Source organism: Knufia obscura (assembly GCF_036327395.1).
Source record: "Knufia obscura strain CCFEE 5817 isolate CBS 148926 chromosome Unknown scaffold_5, whole genome shotgun sequence".
Taxonomy (NCBI): Eukaryota; Fungi; Ascomycota; class Eurotiomycetes; order Chaetothyriales; family Trichomeriaceae; genus Knufia; species Knufia obscura.
The window spans coordinates 1,567,984-1,586,502 of record NW_027042691.1 but is presented as its reverse complement, the minus strand read 5'-3'; the positions used below and the strand labels follow the sequence as shown (position 1 = coordinate 1,586,502).

The window sequence follows — 18,519 nt, the reverse complement described above, 5'->3', positions numbered from 1 at the left end:
AAACACACGACTTCTTTGCATCGTTCGCAACATTGTTATGGACATAGCGTCTCGTGCTCGCCGACTGCCCTGCGCCTGACATCTCGTATGAAAGCCTCTCGTACCATCGTCATGGCCGAACAGGAGACTCCGAGACTTCCACCCCTGCTCGAATATCCTGCGAAGGGTATACAAAGCCAGCTTCCACCCGAAGAATGGCAAGCCTGCTTGGAATTCTGGATAGCAAGCGTACAGCTAAGGTTGGGCATGTCAGAAGACCAATTGTCCAAGTCCAGTCCCCAGACGACTACGGTACCATTTCTCTTCTCCTACTTCTCAAATCATGGCTTCGTTGCAGCAGGCGCCACGCTTGGAAGCAAAGAAGCTCAATTGTTCAAACATAGCTACGGTCTGCTCAGAAAGCTATTGACTATGCGAAACTCACAGATACGCGCTGACACGTATTTTGAACTGTTGGTGAGCGGCAGCAGCGCATATTCGCGTCTGGTATCTTGGAAGAAACTCTTGAAGTCGATATGGACTTCCCATCAGATACAACTCAGGAAGGCGATAGAGTCGGCAAAAGTTTCTTTGGCTACCTCAACCACCTATCAAGCACAGATTACGTTGCTACAGAACATCTCAACACTAACACGATCATTGCCTGAGACTGCAACGGTGACCGTTGCAAGTGCTGACTACATCGATACCCTTACACAACTCTTCCGTACTGGCGTGCTGGACATCACGAGGGCGGTCACCGAAAACATCTTCTATTCATTTATTGCTCTGCTGGAAAACAAACACATTACGATCCTGACGGACAACATCTATCATATGAAATCAGAAGCAGACCGGCTACGTAAGTCAAAGCCGGAGTCGACCAGTTTGCTGTCCAGCTTGCTCTGCACAACCTCGTTTCTGCGACACTTTTCTTCTAACTCCGAGGTGGCGACTCGGAAGCAGCCACTTGTCGAACAGCTCAATAGCTATAGACAAGAAACACTTCATCTACACGCACTACCCCAGAAGCATAGACGGAAGAAGGGTAAGCAGCGGGCTCCAAAGGAAGATGGCATGCATATGCACATGGCTGCGCAGGTCTCGCAAGTCCATGAACTGTTCCCAGACTTGAGCACCGGCTACATTCTGAAAGTCCTCGACTATTACTCGGATAACGTCGAGAATGTGATTGGTGCCTTACTCGAGCCAGACTCTTTACCCAAAGAACTGCAAGACCAGAATGTTCCGAACCCTGAACCTCATTTCGAGAATGACCTATTAGACCTCCCACCTCGCTCAACACCTCCTTTACCATTAATGCCACCAGACGTCGTCGATAACGACGATTTTGATAGTCTGCGCATCTCGTCGAAACAGATCCGACGAGGAAAGAAGGACATTACCGCTGCTGAACCGACTGCAGGTGACGAACATGCCAGGTCCAAGGCAGCAATCATATCAGCGTTGGCTGCATTTGACTCGGACGACGATGAGCGAGACGACACTTATGATGTCGCAGATGTTGGTGGAGCCGTAGACAACACGGTCGACACCGATGAGCGAAGACAGCCAGAGACAGATGCCAATGAGGCTGCATTATTCAAGACATGGAAGGAAAACCCAGAGCTCTTCGCCAGGGACAGCAAGACCCGAGCATCAAACATTCGCCAACAGCTCAAAAGAGAGACAGGCATGGGTGACGAGCAGATCGAGGGCTGGGCGATCATGCTTGGCAAGGACAAGAGAACGCAAGATCGATTACAGGATAAATACTCGGCTGCGCGCGCCTTTGGTGGTCAACAGAAAGCTCTCCAGTCTACAAAGTGGCAAGCGAGTGCCTCAACTGAGAACTCTGAGACTGAAAGTGGTCCCGAAAGGTCGAACGACAGCAGACGCATGGGGCAAGAAGGTATTCGTGGGCATCGAAACTTTGGGCGTGGAAGAGGTCGTGGCGGCAGCACTGCGGGCCCGTCCGACGATGCCGCAACGCAAGCGGCAAGGAGGCGGAAAGAGCAAGGACGTGGTCGAGGTGGCGCGAACAACCGCAGGGACGCTAGGGCGAAGAAGGTCGGTCGGGGCATGGGGCCATTGCCACCTTCTTAACGTCTGAGTCTCCAGCTTGGCCATGGAGACGTCAAGTCGTGAGCTCACGGGTGATGACTTGAGATATTGGCATGAGCGGTGGAAAAGCTTCGTCAATTCGGGAGGCTTATCGTTCATGAATAGTGATACCAGCCAAGCCCAGCAGCTTCTTAAGTAGAACAAATTAATCCTTTTGGGAGCACGTGACCACAGACACTGCCGATGCCAAGCGCCATTCACTTTGTCGGTCGAGGACATATATACTCACCTGTGCTCATAGCTCATCTGAATCATTTGAGACATCAATAGAATTGCATCAAAATCATTTTGGGAAACTGCGTACGACTGCGTTTGCACTTGCTGCTCCACGTTCCTTCTTGCTGCCTGTTCTGGCTAACACGTGCCTGCGAGGCAAACAACGAAAGCTTGCCCAAAGCTCACCTATATCTCGTTCATTTGCACGAGTCGTTTCTTTGCTATATAGAGCAAACACTGTCACTGCTGAGCTGATGGCGGTCTGTCAGACTTCTACATGATCTGACATCCAACCATATTCTAGAAGTGTTCTTCAATGGGATGGCACAAACCAATGGCATCGACGGGCACACGAATTCGTCTTCAGCTGTAGCCTTGGACATTTCGACAGTGATCCAAGCATTGGAAGTGGTACACAATCCATCATCGAAGAATGATCATCGGCGCGAAGCTACGGCATACCTCGAAGACCTGAAAAGTCATGATGGCATCTCCGAAGCCGGCTTTGCACTAGCCAACAATACATCGCAACAGCCTCTTGTCCGATATTATGGTCTTTCGCTCCTCGAGCATGTCATCAAACGACAATCGTTTGCTCTCAATGAGCAAGGAAGTGCAGACCTTCGACAGCTCGTCCTGCGGCTTAGCCTGACCCTGGACAATACTCCTGAGCCATTCATACGAAACAAGATAGCGGCTCTCTGGGTTGAGCTCTCGAAGCGGTCATGGGCACTAGACTGGTTTGACCTCGATGAAGCATTACAACAGTTGTGGTCCCAATCAGATGCAGGCAAAGAATTTGTGCTTACTGTACTCGAAAATTTATCAGATGATGTATTTGTGAGAGAAGATGCAACTGCCATTCTACGGGATAGGGACCTCAACAATGCAGTTGTGGAGATTTTCACCTCTCATGCAAATTATGCTGGTGGCCTCAAGATTGGTGATACAACATACCAGATGCGAAAAGGGGAGGAGGGCTGGACCGCCCGAATCACAGTGTTCCTTGCAGAGCGGCTTCAGCGGGGCACCAGTGACAAAGAGTCACGTAGACTCTGCGCTGCAGCCTTGGGCACGCTCAGGTCACTTTTCACCTGGATTATGACACCTGCAATCGTCTCCGCCAATACTATGACTGTGGTCTGTGATGCCTTGACTCAAGCGGATACCGAGGTGATACTGGCAGCTGTTGATACTCTTTTAGCTTTCTACAGCCGGAAGACCCTAGAGCCAGTGGAAGTCCAAGCGCTCGTACACCCACTTTGCCATCCCTCTAGCGTCGGGGTACTAGAGCAGGTATACACATGGTCTGTCGTTGGCCCTGATGATACGCTTGATCCGAAATATGGCATCTCCAAGAAGCTTTCTGAACTCCTATTCCACCTAGCCTCATGGCTGGCGAGTGCAGATCCGCCTAATGACACTGATTTGGTACCGTACCTGAATCTGCTTGTGGCTGTCGCTCGGCATGACAGCCTTATTGTGTCAATAGCGGCGATCCATGCATGGCACAAGCTGCTAGATGCTGGTCATACATGGCGCAAATCAGCATCGGTACAAGCTTGCATACAGCCGAGCTTGCAGGTAGCCATGCAGCGGATAATCGCTTACGACATGCTTCCTGCTGATACCGAAGAGGCGGCTGTTCAATTTGTGAATGAAGAGATCGAGCTGCATCCCGAGCGACAAGGCTTCTACATCAATTACAGGCGACTTTGCTTTGCAATCGTGGAGAGCATCAGCAATACCTACCTTCAAGACGCCCTGGGCTTTATTTTCTCAGCTGTCGACACAGGTTTAGGGGAAGTCTATGCATCTGATCAGGCAGAGGACCATGGTAACTACCAGAGACTGTCGATGACCATGCTTCGTGCAGACGCACTATTCTCTGTTGTGGATGGCGCACTGAAAGGTGTTCATAAGTTTACTTCGGCGCACGATGCCGCTAGTAAGGAGGAAAGCAGCGCTGCTCAGCGCGAAGAGCTCCTTCACCGAGGAAAAGAGTGGTCGACGCAGATGCTTTCGCAATACAAGTTCCGCGATCCAGGTACGACACTCAGGCAAATCAAAACAGCTGTTGAGGCCTCGAGCAAATTGCTGAAGCACGACACCGAGTTCGCCTTCGTAGTTTTGCAGCATATCATTTCCGCACTGAACACACCACACACGAACAACTCGGCACTTGCTGATTCGTATACCGAGCTGCATCAGTATGCCATTGCAGAGTTGCGCAGGTTATGCTCAGAGCATGCCACGTATTTTATCACCTTCTACGACCAACTCGAGAACAAGCTGGGACAAATCATGAGTAGCAATCTTGATTCAAAGTTTCAGATCGATCTGAAAGCAATTCTGATGCTCCTGGTCGAACATGCCAAGGGCATAGACGAGAACGTGAGGTTGGACCGGCTGAGAAGCTTTGTATCTCCTTTGCTTGACCAGTGGCAGCAGCAGGAAGGTGTACTGTCTAGCTTTGAATCCTTTGTCAGATCGCAGGCATTCGACCAGGTTGGTCCGTTCATGATGAAGATTGGAGCCAGCAGATATGCAGACTGGACGGAAATAGCCCTCGCTCCTGAGGCACAACAGATCCAGCAAACAATGAATGAGGGAGCTTTGAGATTGCCATTGAGAGAGACCAGAGTGCTCCTCAGCATGTCGACCGACAAGGTCACTTCCGAGTCTAGCCTCCACAACGTGATCTGCGAGATTTGGCTGCCACTGTTACAACCACTGATACACAGCGTGCTCAGACTCATCAGTTACAATCACCAGTTACATGATGTCTCATCATGGCCGAATCTATCCCCAGATCAGTATATCATCGTGCGCCGCATACTCAGAGATCGGTATTGGCAGTCTGGAATCTCTGGCGGCTCGATGCAGGAATTCCACAACAAGGTCAAGTCAACCAAGACCACGCTTGAGGGGTTCGCCTCGTCTATCAGAGGACGCATCAGACTCAATCTCGAGAATTGTTACAGCATTGTCCATACGTTAGGACGATTGGGTACACACTTCTACGGTTTATCAGAACTGCCGCAGATGGTATCTAGTGCCCTTTTGGCTTCATCGCAGAACCTTAGCCCACACCACTTTGGGTTGCTGCTCTCCATGCTCCCGAGGTTAATCGAAGAATGTCCGCCAGCGAACAGACAGCATTTCTTAACGCCAGTGCTAGCAGAGCTAACGACACAAATTGACAATGTTTGCACCCGAGAATGGGAGAAAGTCAATGCACGTGGAGGTGGCGAAATTCAGCAGCAGGCAAATGGCGACCTGAGCGACGAAATGCGAGATGAATCTGTCCTACGGCAGATGACCGGCAGAGCGGTCAACATGGTCACCTCATGGTTTGACATTAGCCGGGAACACAAGTTATCGACCTCAAAGAAAATCGTCAACAAATCAGGCAACGATAGCTTCCGAAATTTCGTCTTAGGTAATCGAACCATTCTCGAGCCACTACTCATGTTTTGCACACACAGTATTGGCTTCAGAGACACGAAGACCTGCACTACGATGGTTCATGCCTTGCAGAAGTTCGTCCCCGCCTTCTCATCAGAAGCACATCTTCAAGGTCAAGATGCAGCAGCAGTGCGAGAGTTCATCTCCACAGAAATGCTCAAAGCATCCATCAACAGCCTGAACGATGGGTATTTTGCAGATTATCACCAGGCGCTGGCGATCCTTATAGCTCTGATCTGGCTTAGCTTCGGACTGCCAGCACATGTCGCGGCGACAGAGACACAGTCAGCCCATGATCGACCTGCTTGGACCGAAACACCAAGGAGTGTCTTGCTCAGTATACCAGGATTGAATGCTACCAAGATTGATGACGCTGGCATGCAGCTTGCTCAGCTCACTCTGGCAGGTAAACAGCGCACAATGCGAGCTATCATACTTAACTTGTTGGAGAATGTTCGAGGTGTGCGGGTCAGTGAACTAGGAAAGTACGACAATAAGCAAGAGCGATCTGGACTGCTTGAGAAATACAAACAGCGAGATGCATTGGGAATGCAAGGCATGGAAGAGGGTAGTCATCGTAACGGTGATGAGGGACCTGATCTTGGGGGTGTTGCAGATATGTTTGGCTAGCGACCAGAGGCGGATAGCTCGAACAGCGATTGCGAAGACGAAGACGAAGAAGCGGACGTCGCGCAATTTGAGTGTTATGCTGAAATTCCAGAAGCATACGCACGACTTGTTGCGATCACTAGGCAAGACTCTCGTCAAGCACAAAAAACCACGTTCATGGACGCCCTGATGAAACACGAAATTCAGCAGGAGGAGCTGTTGCGAAGGAAGGGCAATTTGCATAAGTGAATTGTCTTAGGTCCTACAATCTGCAGACGCAGCTTCTGGAGGTTATCGGCAGTTTGAAAGGTTTATTGATATGGACATGGCTTTGCGGAATTTATTGGTTGAGCAGGAGTGGCAGAAGATACTACTGTGAAGCCACTGTTTGACGTTATAAGTGTTCACCCTAATTGGTGGATAGGTTGATCAATAGATGAGCATAGCCTGCAGAGACAAAGGTAGCAAAGGACTCGAGGGTAGTTGCCACTATTAATTCGTAGCAACAAGGTCATGCGGACGATATACTGCTTGCTATTGACCTAGCCTGACCGCTCGTCGTATGCTTGATAGCCAGTAGGCATATCCCCCTCTGAACCGACCCGGCAAAAGTTGCCTTCCCTCACTAGCCGCAAACTCTTGGCAGCCTTGGCACCATCTTTGTGCGATGCGATGCAGCGAATTTGTGAACCGCGACCATGAACTCGACTTTTCTGATCTTCAGCCTCTCATCACATTACCGAACGGCGTTCAGGTCTTGATTGGCGACTACACTCGTACATTCACAACCACATTTCATCTACACACTTCAATCGCAACCGCACCCAAATTAACCAAAATGTCTTCTTTCCAAAAGCCAGAGAAGGATTTCGGTGAGGGACCGGTATGTACACCATTCACCTCATCTACCCGCCACATCTCTGCTCTTTCAGCTGTCGCACGCCGTTCAGCGCAGCGACGGGTCTCGAGAATAGTACTAACCCCGGACGCTTAGAAAATCCACAAAATCCGAATCACCCTCACAAGCCGAAAAGTCGCATCCCTCGAGAAGGTCTGCAGCGAGTTGCTTGAGAGAGCCAAGAGCAAGCAGTTGAGGGTTAAGGGGCCTGTTAGGTTGCCTACTAAGGTTTTGAAGGTATGTTTGACCATAAGCACAATCCATGGACATCGCTGGGAGGGAGGAGTTGGGGGGTGTGGGTGTGCGGGGGCGGGAGAAGAGAAAAAGAGCGAGGGCGGAGAGAGAAGCAGAAACTGCAAAGTGGGAGAGCACAAGAGTCACGAGTAACATCAGGCCAAGAGCTTGCGTTCCGAGTTACACAGGACGGACAGGACAGGACAGGTGCGCTGGGTGCTACATCTGCAAAGGCACCTGCGCCTGCCTCTCCGCCACGCCCTCCAGCCTCTGCCCATCCACATCCCAGCCCACTCCTCCTCCTCCTCCTTCAAAGCCCGCACACCCACATCCCCACGCAATTCCTCTCACCAGCCATACTAACACAATACCCTCAGGTCACAACCCGCAAAACCCCCTGCGGCGAAGGCTCAAAGACATGGGACATGTACGAGATGCGAATCCACAAGCGACTCATCGATCTCAATGCCCCCACCGAAGTCGTCAAGCAGATCATTATCAATATTGAGGCTGGTGTGGAGGTTGAGGTTACGATTGCTGCATAAGTGGTCTGATGCGGAATGGCATGAAGCGCAAAGAGTGAGTGGTGGCTGGCAGCATACTCGTGAGCTGACAGAGCGAGGCTGGGAGGTTGCGCTGCGCTTGGTGGTCGTGACATTGCATGGCATGGCATGCGATCATGCGAGATGAGCAGATAGGACAAGATGAGGCATGGCAGAGCGTGATTGAGTTCATGACTCTGACGCTGAAAGATCAAATACGAGTGATGAGTAGTATCACATGGCTCGATTAATGAATCGATTCTGCTATCATAACACCCAGGAGCACGCCCGTAGCTTCCGTCCTACTTTAACAATTGCGCAGCTAATTGCTGCTGGGTATCAATACTGTTCCCGGGAATCTCCCAGATCCAAAAACACGCCTCGAGTGTCCCCCTTGTCATGCCACATAACCTTCCTCAAGCGGTCTCCTGCTTGATATGAACGCCTCCATCGCGCGCTCTCTTATCTAATTCGAACGCCTCGGCCAGTGCCTTGCTTCGACGCTGCACTTCCTCCAGTTTCCGAAGCCTCTTCCTTTCATTTCTGCGCCTGTTCCTCTCCTTTCGCCTTATGACCTTTTCCATCTCCGCCCAGGTGGCCTCATGTGCGTTGCGTGCATCTGAACTAGGTTGTAGACCAGTTTCATGCCCATCATCTGGTTGGGCTGCCTCTGTAGTCTCCGCCGCCGACGCAGTCACGATCTGTGGATCTGGCTCCTGAGGTTGATCCCGTATGCTCTTGTACGATTTCCTAGATCTTGTCACCCGCATGTCGCGCAACCTCTCCGATGCAGCGTTGTTGAAGTCGACCGGAGTTTTCACGGGCTTGAAAGGTCGAGACACGAACCATTTCTCGTATTCATGCGCTTGAGCCTGTTCTGACAATTTCTCATTTGCATGCTCAGGCGCCGACAAGTCCACTTGTGGCTCGCCTTGCTTCTTTGGTGCTTTCCCCTTGGCAGATTCTGGAAGGACACGCCAGTACCCATCAGCGTATACCCTCATACGCTCAGGCAACTCATTCTCTCCCTAAAAGTCGTAGTCAACCCACCCTCGCATAGGTGGCACAAGAGGAATGTGACCCTGATCGAATCTTCCCGTCTCGAGCAACCGCCCAAATTGAGCCCTGACTTCATCTGTGTATTTCTCTTCGTCAGCTTGGATGTCTGACATCGCATTGGCCAACCTCGTGACATCCGGGTTGTTCAGGCCGAGTGGAAACCATATTCGTTCCTGACCCCTGCCGTCAGGTCGGTTGTACACCGGATTTTGCGAGTCAATGACTTCGGTGCCATCTGCGCTTGGTCGAAGCGTTGTAATGTATGTCACTGGGAGGCCACGGTACATTGTTACTCTACCTCTAGCGTCTGTCTGTGGTGGGACGGCTGGAAGTGTCTGACTGTAGTGGAGCGGCTGGCTAGGCTGGTTCGTTGGCCTTGCTGAAGGAGGTGGTGCTGCACCTTGCTCAGGCTGGGTCGGCGGCGGCGCTGTACTTGGTGGTGCGGCACCTGGTGTGCTCGTCTGAGGATTACTTCCAAATGGAGCTTGTGGGTTCGGGTTGTTCTGCGGCGCATTGGGCTGGGTACCAAACGGCGATGGTTGTGCTCCAGCTGTAGCACCGTTGGCAGGCGTGGCATTCTGCATATTTGCTCCTGCTGCAGGTTGGCCAAAAGGACTAGGACCAAATCCTCTGAAGCCTGGCTGTCCCGGACCTGGCCCAAGGCCTGGCTGCGATTGAGGCTGCGATGACGGCTCCGACGGTTGGCCGAAGGGGCTTTGGCCAGAACCTGGCTGTTGTGGTGGTCTACCGAATGGGCTGGGTCCGAAAGTTGATGGAGCTTGTCCCTGCTGAGGCTGCGAGGGCTGTCCAAAAGCTGAAGGCTGCTGCTGTTGACCGAAGGCGCTAGGTTTGCCGAAGGGACTTGGTCCAAGTGACCCAGTCGAGCCAAAAGGATTAGGTTTGGGCCCTGGTTGAGCTGCACCACTAAAAGGAGAAGCGTTGGTGCCTCCATTTGCTTGGCCAAATGGTGATTGTGTGTTGCTCGATCCTGTTTGTTGTCCAAACGGAGACGAGTTGCTTGCAGGTGTTGCGGTTTGACCGAAACCTGTTTGACCGAAAGCTGGAGCACCTGTGCCTGTACCAAAACCTGAAGTGGCTGTTGGCTTCGCGAAGGGGCTACTGTTTTGTCCGGGATTGGCGGCCTGACCGAAGCCTGATCCTCCACTCTCTGCAGATTTTGCACCGAATGGTGAGCTACCACCGCCATTAGGACCTTGACCAAAAGTGGATTTCGGTTGACCGAATGGACTCGCCGTCTGACCAAATCCACCTTGGCCAAAGCCTCCTTGCCCGGAAGCCGGCTTGCCAAAAGCTGAAGGTTGTGCAGGCTGACCAAAGGCAGAAGGCTGCGCAGGTTGACCGAAAGCCGAAGGTTGCGCTGGCTGACCAAAAGCTGACGGTTGTGCTGGTTGACCAAAAGCCGAGGGCTGTGCTGGTTGACCAAACGCACTTTGTCCAAAGGCCGCTGCCGGAGCTGGCTTACCGAAGGCGGACGGCTGCGATGACTGGCCAAAGGCGGACGTTTGTGCAGGTTGCCCAAAATTTGTGGGTTCAGAAGGTTGACCAAAACTTGAGGGTTGAGCGGGCTGACCGAAGGGCGAAGCGCTTTGACCAAACGCTGGCCGCGAGAAGGGGTTCGTGGAAGCAGTGGCTCGGTTTGCTGTGCCACCAAAAGGATTGATAGAGCTGCCAGGTAGCTGGTTGAGCTGGCTGTTCTTGGCATATTCTTCCCTAGATATCTTGCCGTCGAACTTGATGTTGGTGAAGTCGTATCGGTTTGGGTGTTCCTTTTCTTTTTGCGTCATGAATTGTTGAACATCTCTAACATTTGCGGCCACAGTCCGCATCGCAGAATCGGCATCATTCCAGACCTTTATTGCTTCTTGATCTGCCGCATTCGCATTGCCTTTCGCTTGCTGCTCGTAGAATCTCCATCGGACTTCCTCAGGACTGTACTCATTCTCAACAAAAAGAGAGGCTGGCGGCTCTTTGCCAGGTCCGTAAGCTGACAATATCCATTTGGGTCTCATGCCCGTCAGATCAGCTCTGATATCGTCCTCGTTCAACGCCCATCTCTCAGGCCTGTTGATGTTTCCAAACCCAGCACCGCCTCGTCCAAAGCCACCTTGCCGGTTACCGTTGTTCTGATTGCCGCCCGTTTGATTACCACTGTTCTGTCCATTGGGATGTTCGAAACGACAGTTATTCCCGTTCCTACAGTTACCGTTTCTCCAGTATTTGCAGACGACCATGCTGGGCAATCAGACGCACAACTAGGGAAATTTCTGGTCAAACAGGCCAGGAGAATGATTTGTAATGAGGTTTCGACCAGAGTTGTGACCAGACCAGTACCTGGCGCCAAGTTCGAAAATAGTGTTACAAAGAAAGCTCGTGGTAAGACATACAACAGGAAGAATTCGAAAGCTAATTCATTAGTAATTTACAGAGAGTGTCGGCGAAGAGAAGAAGTGATGCAAACGCGTCAAGTGAGTTGTAAATTCATGGATGAAGCACAAAGCAGGTCCTTGTCACGGTCACGGTTAGGGAAGGCGCCAGCCGAGCCAGAGCATGAATTCAGCCTTGCACGCGCTGACACGTGACTGCAAAAGGCACTACTGCATGTATGTCTGAGGCATTCATGGCATGCCTCGATTCTTCCCTCTCTCTTTATCTTCGTCTTGCTCAGCCACCTGGAAGAATGCCTTATTGAAATATGCCAAGGTTGCTTGGAACCACCTGCCAGTTCTCGGCGGACAAGATTGGTAGTGCAAATGCAGGTCTCGCTTGTGGCGTGCGCCTGACCAAGTGCAGGCGGTCTACAACGTGACGAGACTGAGGCGTTGTGAAATGTGTCAGCCCAAATCTAATATGGTTCAACCTGAAATATCTGTCTATATAGGTAGATAGTTGTGCTCAGACAACTCCGTCCCTCGATAAATTGGGACGATGGTATAGGTGTAGTGCTAGCGACTATCTACTGTGTGCATTGTTAACGAGCTTGACTGTGGAAGCTAATAAGAGAAGGTTACTGGAACATGGACGAGTACTGCAACGCTGATTTCCCAGAAGATTCAGACATCGGTGGATATGGAGTAAGCACGTGCACTGGTCTTCGATCGGACAGCTACTGAACCAAGTCAGGTCTTTTCCTCATTTATCATCTTCGCGTTCATCACAACTGTCTTGGCGGTAATGAAGACTCTCACATCTCCAGAGGGCTTAAGAGACCGTTACCAATGCTGGAAGCGTGGCGAGGATCGGGAACTCTTTTTGAAGGCGGCTCAGCTGCAAGGGAAGCGTCCAGGATATTGGCACGAGTTTGCTCAAGCCATGCTCGATCCGTTGTGCGATCTCCAGAGCATTACCGGTGCAGGGATCGTGATTGCCGCGCTTGCGAAACGTGAGGGGCAAGGGATGTCTTTCTACCACCAAGTCTTGGTTGGAGATTACTGGTGGCTTACCTTCAGCTCTCTCTGGTCCGCCAGGCAGGACGTTCGAGCGGCGGTGAAGAGCGGCCAATATTCCAAGTTGAGGCTGCAGGTTCGACAAGTAGCCGTCCTTGTCACAGTCGGCCTGGCCGTCGGATTCCTGAGCAAGAGTATATGGCTGGAATCCCATGAATGGGACCTATTTGTGAGTGGGAAATGCTATCGGACACACGATGTTAGTCCGTACGGCTTTGCATGGTTCTGGATAGCAGGCTTGTGCTTCGCTGAAGTGACAGCGACTGCTCAGCTTCTCTCCGACTCAATCTCGGGCGCTTTCGATGAGATAGATGTCGCTCACAGAAGATTCGAAGGCTGGAAGATCATGCGCTGTCGGGAATGTGCCGGGCGCGCTCTCGACGTTTTGAAGCAGACGCCGACAGGTGGCACGTGTTTCACCCTGGTCATGAATTTGCTCAAGGTGGTGGTGTACGCATGCATTGTCTTCCTCAGCTTCGTTTCAAGGCAAGTGTTGTCCTTCTGGGCATTGGGTCCAGGCACTCCCGCGGTCAAGACATTGTTCTACATCGCTTTCTTTTGTTGGAACACCGCTGATTTGATTGCAATGAGGGCTATGAACGCAGAGCTTTTGAAGGACCAAGGAAGTTGGGGCTTTGGGCAGGTCTTGCCAGTGGTGCTGATTGCATCAACCATTTTCATGGCTGTTGATGCTCATGATCGAGTGAAAGCACCCTAAGCGGCGCCAAATAACTTCAAGACTGTAATTTGTACTTGATGCCCAGCAAGCGCTGGAACTCTATCAGTATATACCGGTTTTGCTCGTGATATTTCACGCTAGGCTGATGGTCCGCCATACCATGAGTACAAAGCTCACAGTAGGCTTTGGTTGCGTTCTGAAATGGCGGATAGAACGTTCCAACGCCACAAATAACATGCTTTCGACAGGTGATGCTTTTCGCCGCTTCATGATAATCCGCGATCACTCTTTCGTCAAACCAGGTGAGTACGTAAATGTCGGTCTCACGAATCTGCAGCACATCCACGTTAGCATATATGTCCTTCCTAGAGCCCGCGTATCCTGCCCCCCACTTCGCCCTTCAACCGCACTCCGGGAGACAAAACGTACCTATCACTGTTCATAACACTGGTCTCACTGCCCAACAACTCCTTCTCTCTTGCCTTATCCGCGAACATCCTCCGCACCTGATCTCGGTCTTCCTCAGCCTGTAGTAACGGCATGATGTGTATCCTGCTCCACATCTTCTCCCGTGCGAGCTCATGCTTCTCCCTGTTCCCGACGAATAATTTGCGCCAGCCCCATGCCATCACTGCGACCATTCCGAGCATGTAAAAGACCGGTTTCGGACCTCGAGTGGGGATATTCCTCTGTGGACATGGTTGTTAGTACACCCTTTTGTCACTAGCGGTGGCATGGAAAGCGCCGTTCAGCAACAAGAACGCGGACGCGCCGCCATGCATCGACTACCGCTCTTACGCCCGCGTTCATGAGGTGTCCAGCGTATTGAAGGAGGGGATCGTACTCGATATTGGACGGCTTCATAGCCGCCCACGGGGGGCATATCCTGAGGCATGGTAGGCAAATGTCGTCTGTGGTGAAGGAGTGGAGTGGTGGACTGTCTGTCGCCAGTGGGCCACAAAATCGAGCTTTCGGTCGTCGTCGTGGTCAACTGAGGTGCAGCCAAGGCTGCGAAGCTCGATCTCCGAGTCAGCCTCGTGGCTATCGGAGCGGGCCGTACTTATCGATTACTGCCTTGTTGCCTGAGTCGACGTCACCAGTTCTTCGGATGGCAACCGCCGCGATCTGGAGGAGCATCACATAGACTACCAGAGGGATATATCGTTGTAAGTATTTTACAAGCTTCAATCACACCAATCTTCCGACACTCGAGTTAGCCATATTTCTGCCGTGACATCTCGCCGATTTTGCAAATACTCTAGCATAGCGGGAATTCAGCCCACCAAACCTCAACAGCCACCACCATGGTCCGCCACAAGAAAGACCCCAAAGGCAAAAAGTACAGCACCAACCCCCGCCACACCCCCCGAACCCAACGCGACAACCAATCCTCAATCGACGACCCAGACTCAGGCTCCTACCAAGCCCCACCCTTCAAAGCCGCCTGCTGGGACTTCAACCACTGCGACAGCAAACGCTGCTCAGGTAAACGCCTGCAACACTTTGGTCTCCTCCGCCAGTTACCAGTGGGCCAGAAACACCAAGGCGTGATCATCTCGCCGAACGCCAAGACGATTCTTAGCCCGGCTGACACGCCATTGCTAGAACAATACGGTACTGCGGTAGTGGAGTGCTCCTGGGTTCGCATCCAAGAAATTCCCTGGTCGAAGATCGGCGGGAAATGCGAGCGGTTACTGCCTTACCTGGTCGCCGCGAATCCAGTGAACTACGGTCGTCCGTGGCGGCTGAATTGTGTTGAGGCATTGGCGGCATGTTTCATGATCTGTGGCAAGGACGATTGGGCAGAGACGGTGTTGCAGCATTTTCCGTATGGGGAGTCGTTTTTGAGCATTAATGCGTCGTTGTTTAGACGGTATGCAGCGTGTAAAGATGAGGAAGGCGTGAAGAAGGTGGAGGAGAAGTGGCTGAAGAGGCTGGAGAAGGAGTATGCTGATAGTAGGAAGACTACGAATGAGGATGGCGAGGAGGATGTTTGGGCTGGTGGGAATGTGAATCGGAGGGAACTACCAGCGGATTTGTCCGATTTGTCGGATTCTGAGGAGGACGACGAGGCAGACGAGGACAAAGAGAGCGAAGACGAAGATGGTGTCTATGACGCTAACGGCAATTTACACCAAGGTGTGCCACTTGAGATGCCACCGGACTCAGACGAAGAAGACGAGGAAGCAGAGATGGCGGAGATAAGGCGGAAGATTCTTGCTTCAAAACCCTTTCAGAATCCCAACAAGGACTCAGATCAGACAGATCCAGACCACAAAGCGCCGACGCTGAAACACGCAGAGGCAGTCCAACGCTCAAGCAACGTCGCTGATGTTTCTGAGCCACCGGCGCCTCAACTCTTGGCAGCAGACTCAGACGCCGAATCCGGCAGCGCAGATAACGACGAAGACGACTTCGATGACTTTGATGCGATCGCTAATGCCACGCCGGTCACTGACCGCACGGGTATCGCCGCGAAGGAACGAGCGAGGAAACTGGAGAAGATGGCGGGTGCGGCGAATAGTGCGAGGTTCACGAGGGCGAGTATTGATGCGCCGAAGAAGTGGTAGTAGGTCACAGTTGTGAGTTCAGTTATGTCCCTAACGTTTCAGGTCATGATGGCATTGGTCGTCATGTTATGCTATGTCATTGCATTGATTGCTACTGTACATCTGATCCGCTATAGTACCACGTTGCTCTTGTCCTTGACCAGACAAGTCCTCCCCTGCTTTTGCCTAGCTCCGTATACAAAGACCCACCCATGTCCTATTCACAACTGTGACCACCCTTCTCACTTGCAAAATTTGCTCTAGAGCTCGCGCTTCCGCTGTATGTCTACCCAACACATCCGCGAATCACATCTCTCCCTCATTACTACAGATCACGTGCTACCTCATTCCCTATCCACAAACACCCAATCCTCGAAATGCAGCCACTCAACTGGATACTCCACGTCAAATTGAGACCCAAGGCCCACTAGATCGTCTTGTTCACACTTGTGTCTTGCTCGGGCCATCGACGCACTTGTCCTCATCATAGGGACACCACCCACGTGTTGAGACGTGGTGGTGGGAGGGTTTGGACCTCCGCGTTGTGTCGTCTGTGGGGTTTCTGCAATGGCTTGTACGGCATTTCTGCGTATGGACGTTTCTTCCACATCCTCCACTTCCTGACTTCGCCGCCCTTGTATGGATGAAGAGATCTGTCTCGCTGTTGAGGTATATTGTGATTTGGCTGTTTTATTGGTAGGAAGGAACTTGCTGGCTTGGTGGTAGTAGCTCGGCTTCTTCGTCCAGTCTGCTTTTGTTTCGCCGGTTTTGGCGTCTGTGTAGATAGTGACCTCTTTGTAAGCCATTTCTTCTTGCCAGGCGAGGATATGATCATGGCGTGCTCGAATATGAGGTTGCGAACCTTCAGATATTGGTGTTCGATGCATGAACGATTTGGATATCAGCTTCTCAGGAGTACCTCAGTTGCTGCTACTCAGTCAGTGTGACTTGCCTCTGTACCAGCTGGTGTACTTGCTGCGAAGTTGGAGAGGTTGTGAAGTGGGTGGTTTTATCGCGCTTATTTTATGCTTGTCTATAAGATATGCGAGTTGCGAGAAGATGACCGGCCCCGGTATGGGAAAGCGTGGCCCTTATATCTTTTCCCCGTGCCCCATCAAGTCTGGTCACTGCCGTATCCTGTCCACGAGTGCCTAGTCCCTTTCTGTATAGTACCAGTCAACCTCGACCGTTCAGCCCTGTGAACAGCTCAGACCTTGAGCCAGGTCCAACCGATCACCACAAGGTATCGGGCAATGACGCCGTAAGGAGTCAATCGCAATGTGGGATCCGTTCCTCATTCGTGGAACTGCAGCTCACGCCTGTGAACTCGCTGTGAAGGTGTGGCTTCGCACACTTGCCGCACACGTGATTCGTGGCTCTGTTATTGTGTCTCGAAGGAGTAGCCTGTGTAATGACTTTGCCATTGTTGATCGGCATCGCGAGGTAAGCAACAGGAGCCGAGACCCACGGTGGCGCTCTTTGCCTAGAGGCATGTCCATCCAGAGAATCGATGAGCAGAGAGTATTAGATGCACCGTCCTTACAACCGCTGTAATGATTCGTGTCGTCGTGAATGATGCTCCAGCCAAGCCAGGAAAGGAGGCAGAACCCCAGGTCACAACCATGTTCTGCCGCCTTGCCAGGCTGAGTGGCGCAAACGTATTAGTAGGCCCAATCATGCGCGTACATAAGCGAGCTAGTTGTAGGCTTTGCAGCAATCTTCAAGGGTATGCCTCTGGGTTGGGAGGCGGGTTGTCCACGAATGTGAATCCTTCAAGATCGTTCTGAGTAAGACTACCTGGCCCATACATATCTGGGTCCTCAATCGTTGCTCCAAATTCTGCACTTGCAAGAAATGGCACTTGCTCGAAGTCCGAAGGCATGTAGTTGTAGTATGTGGAGGCTTCTACCTGCTGTTGGTACCCAAAGGAAGGAGGTCCTGAAATTGGAATCGGCGCCCCAGACCTGCTAGAGGGGTCCATGGGTCGGGTTGGTATATGTTGCTGGAAGGTAGCTGGAAATATAGGTTGAGAACTGTGGGTCGAATCGACGGGCCATGACTGGCTTCCGGCAGGCTCGTACGAAGACAGGCGACGCTCCATACGTCGTGGTTCTTCCTTGACGACTATGGACTCTGGGTCTTGCCCAGCCCTTGTACTACTTGCAAGGCTCTGTAGTTGAGATTCCCGCAGATTTGGGGGCGGAAGTCTGCTCATTTCAGCCATGAACGCTCGACTAGCTTCCTGTAAGATCTGCCGTCCAAATTGCATGTCGTAGTTTTGGTGTCGATCCACAGTATTTCCCAGATTTTGATGTGCTTGTTGGACGACACCTGGTAGCCTGAGTTCACTGAAGCGTGTAAAACTTCGGAGATGCTCGGCCAATGGCCCATCATAATCTAGACGATGACTATCAGCATGCAACATGCAGGTGGGCTTTGGAAGGTCATACATGGGTGGATTTCTCTGGCCTCCCGGGTTTGCTTGCCAAATATCATGTCATAGACTCGAAACCAGTAGGACTCTCGTGTTATCTTTTGCGGATTGCGGGTCTGGAGACCGAGTTCGTCTTGTATTTCAGGCATGATCTTCTGCTGGTCGAGCTCTTGAACGGCACAGGGAGGATCCATACGTTGGTGCTTCCTCAGATCTGCCGGATTTTTGCAATCTAGGCCACAGCGCCCGCACGAATATCGAGAC

General features: G+C 51.8%; 9 protein-coding genes across 9 annotated transcripts; 5 read left to right on the top strand and 4 right to left on the bottom strand.

Annotated features, from left to right (window-relative positions):
- Window positions 1–87: 87 nt before the first annotated feature.
- On the top strand, window positions 88–2,085 carry PMZ80_005373 (uncharacterized protein; the record flags this gene model as incomplete). The annotated part of the gene is made up of 1 exon (XM_064873793.1): window positions 88–2,085. One exon carries the CDS (start codon window positions 88–90, stop codon window positions 2,083–2,085), a length of 1,998 nt encoding a protein of 665 aa, XP_064730897.1.
- A 555-nt stretch (window positions 2,086–2,640) lies between these two features.
- On the top strand, window positions 2,641–6,417 carry MSN5 (karyopherin; the record flags this gene model as incomplete). Its single annotated transcript, XM_064873792.1, has 1 exon — window positions 2,641–6,417. The coding sequence occupies one exon, from the start codon at window positions 2,641–2,643 to the stop codon at window positions 6,415–6,417; it is 3,777 nt and encodes a 1,258-aa protein (XP_064730896.1).
- Window positions 6,418–7,234: 817 nt separating this feature from the next.
- Window positions 7,235–8,073, top strand: RPS20 (40S ribosomal protein S20; the record flags this gene model as incomplete). The annotated part of the gene is made up of 3 exons (XM_064873791.1): window positions 7,235–7,279; window positions 7,391–7,531; window positions 7,906–8,073. 3 exons carry the CDS (start codon window positions 7,235–7,237, stop codon window positions 8,071–8,073), a joined length of 354 nt encoding a protein of 117 aa, XP_064730895.1.
- Window positions 8,074–8,486: 413 nt separating this feature from the next.
- Window positions 8,487–11,381, bottom strand: PMZ80_005370 (uncharacterized protein; the record flags this gene model as incomplete). The annotated part of the gene is made up of 2 exons (XM_064873790.1): window positions 8,487–9,069; window positions 9,121–11,381. The coding sequence occupies 2 exons, from the start codon at window positions 11,379–11,381 to the stop codon at window positions 8,487–8,489; spliced, it is 2,844 nt and encodes a 947-aa protein (XP_064730894.1).
- A 783-nt stretch (window positions 11,382–12,164) lies between these two features.
- PMZ80_005369 (uncharacterized protein) lies at window positions 12,165–13,311 on the top strand (the record flags this gene model as incomplete). Its single annotated transcript, XM_064873789.1, has 2 exons — window positions 12,165–12,221; window positions 12,271–13,311. The coding sequence occupies 2 exons, from the start codon at window positions 12,165–12,167 to the stop codon at window positions 13,309–13,311; spliced, it is 1,098 nt and encodes a 365-aa protein (XP_064730893.1).
- A 326-nt stretch (window positions 13,312–13,637) lies between these two features.
- On the bottom strand, window positions 13,638–14,167 carry PMZ80_005368 (uncharacterized protein; the record flags this gene model as incomplete). The annotated part of the gene is made up of 2 exons (XM_064873788.1): window positions 13,638–13,961; window positions 14,117–14,167. The coding sequence occupies 2 exons, from the start codon at window positions 14,165–14,167 to the stop codon at window positions 13,638–13,640; spliced, it is 375 nt and encodes a 124-aa protein (XP_064730892.1).
- A 409-nt stretch (window positions 14,168–14,576) lies between these two features.
- On the top strand, window positions 14,577–15,842 carry TSR3 (ribosome biogenesis protein tsr3; the record flags this gene model as incomplete). Its single annotated transcript, XM_064873787.1, has 1 exon — window positions 14,577–15,842. One exon carries the CDS (start codon window positions 14,577–14,579, stop codon window positions 15,840–15,842), a length of 1,266 nt encoding a protein of 421 aa, XP_064730891.1.
- A 323-nt stretch (window positions 15,843–16,165) lies between these two features.
- On the bottom strand, window positions 16,166–16,627 carry PMZ80_005366 (uncharacterized protein; the record flags this gene model as incomplete). Its single annotated transcript, XM_064873786.1, has 1 exon — window positions 16,166–16,627. One exon carries the CDS (start codon window positions 16,625–16,627, stop codon window positions 16,166–16,168), a length of 462 nt encoding a protein of 153 aa, XP_064730890.1.
- A 914-nt stretch (window positions 16,628–17,541) lies between these two features.
- PMZ80_005365 (uncharacterized protein) lies at window positions 17,542–18,449 on the bottom strand (the record flags this gene model as incomplete). The annotated part of the gene is made up of 2 exons (XM_064873785.1): window positions 17,542–18,218; window positions 18,272–18,449. The coding sequence occupies 2 exons, from the start codon at window positions 18,447–18,449 to the stop codon at window positions 17,542–17,544; spliced, it is 855 nt and encodes a 284-aa protein (XP_064730889.1).
- Window positions 18,450–18,519: the final 70 nt, after the last annotated feature.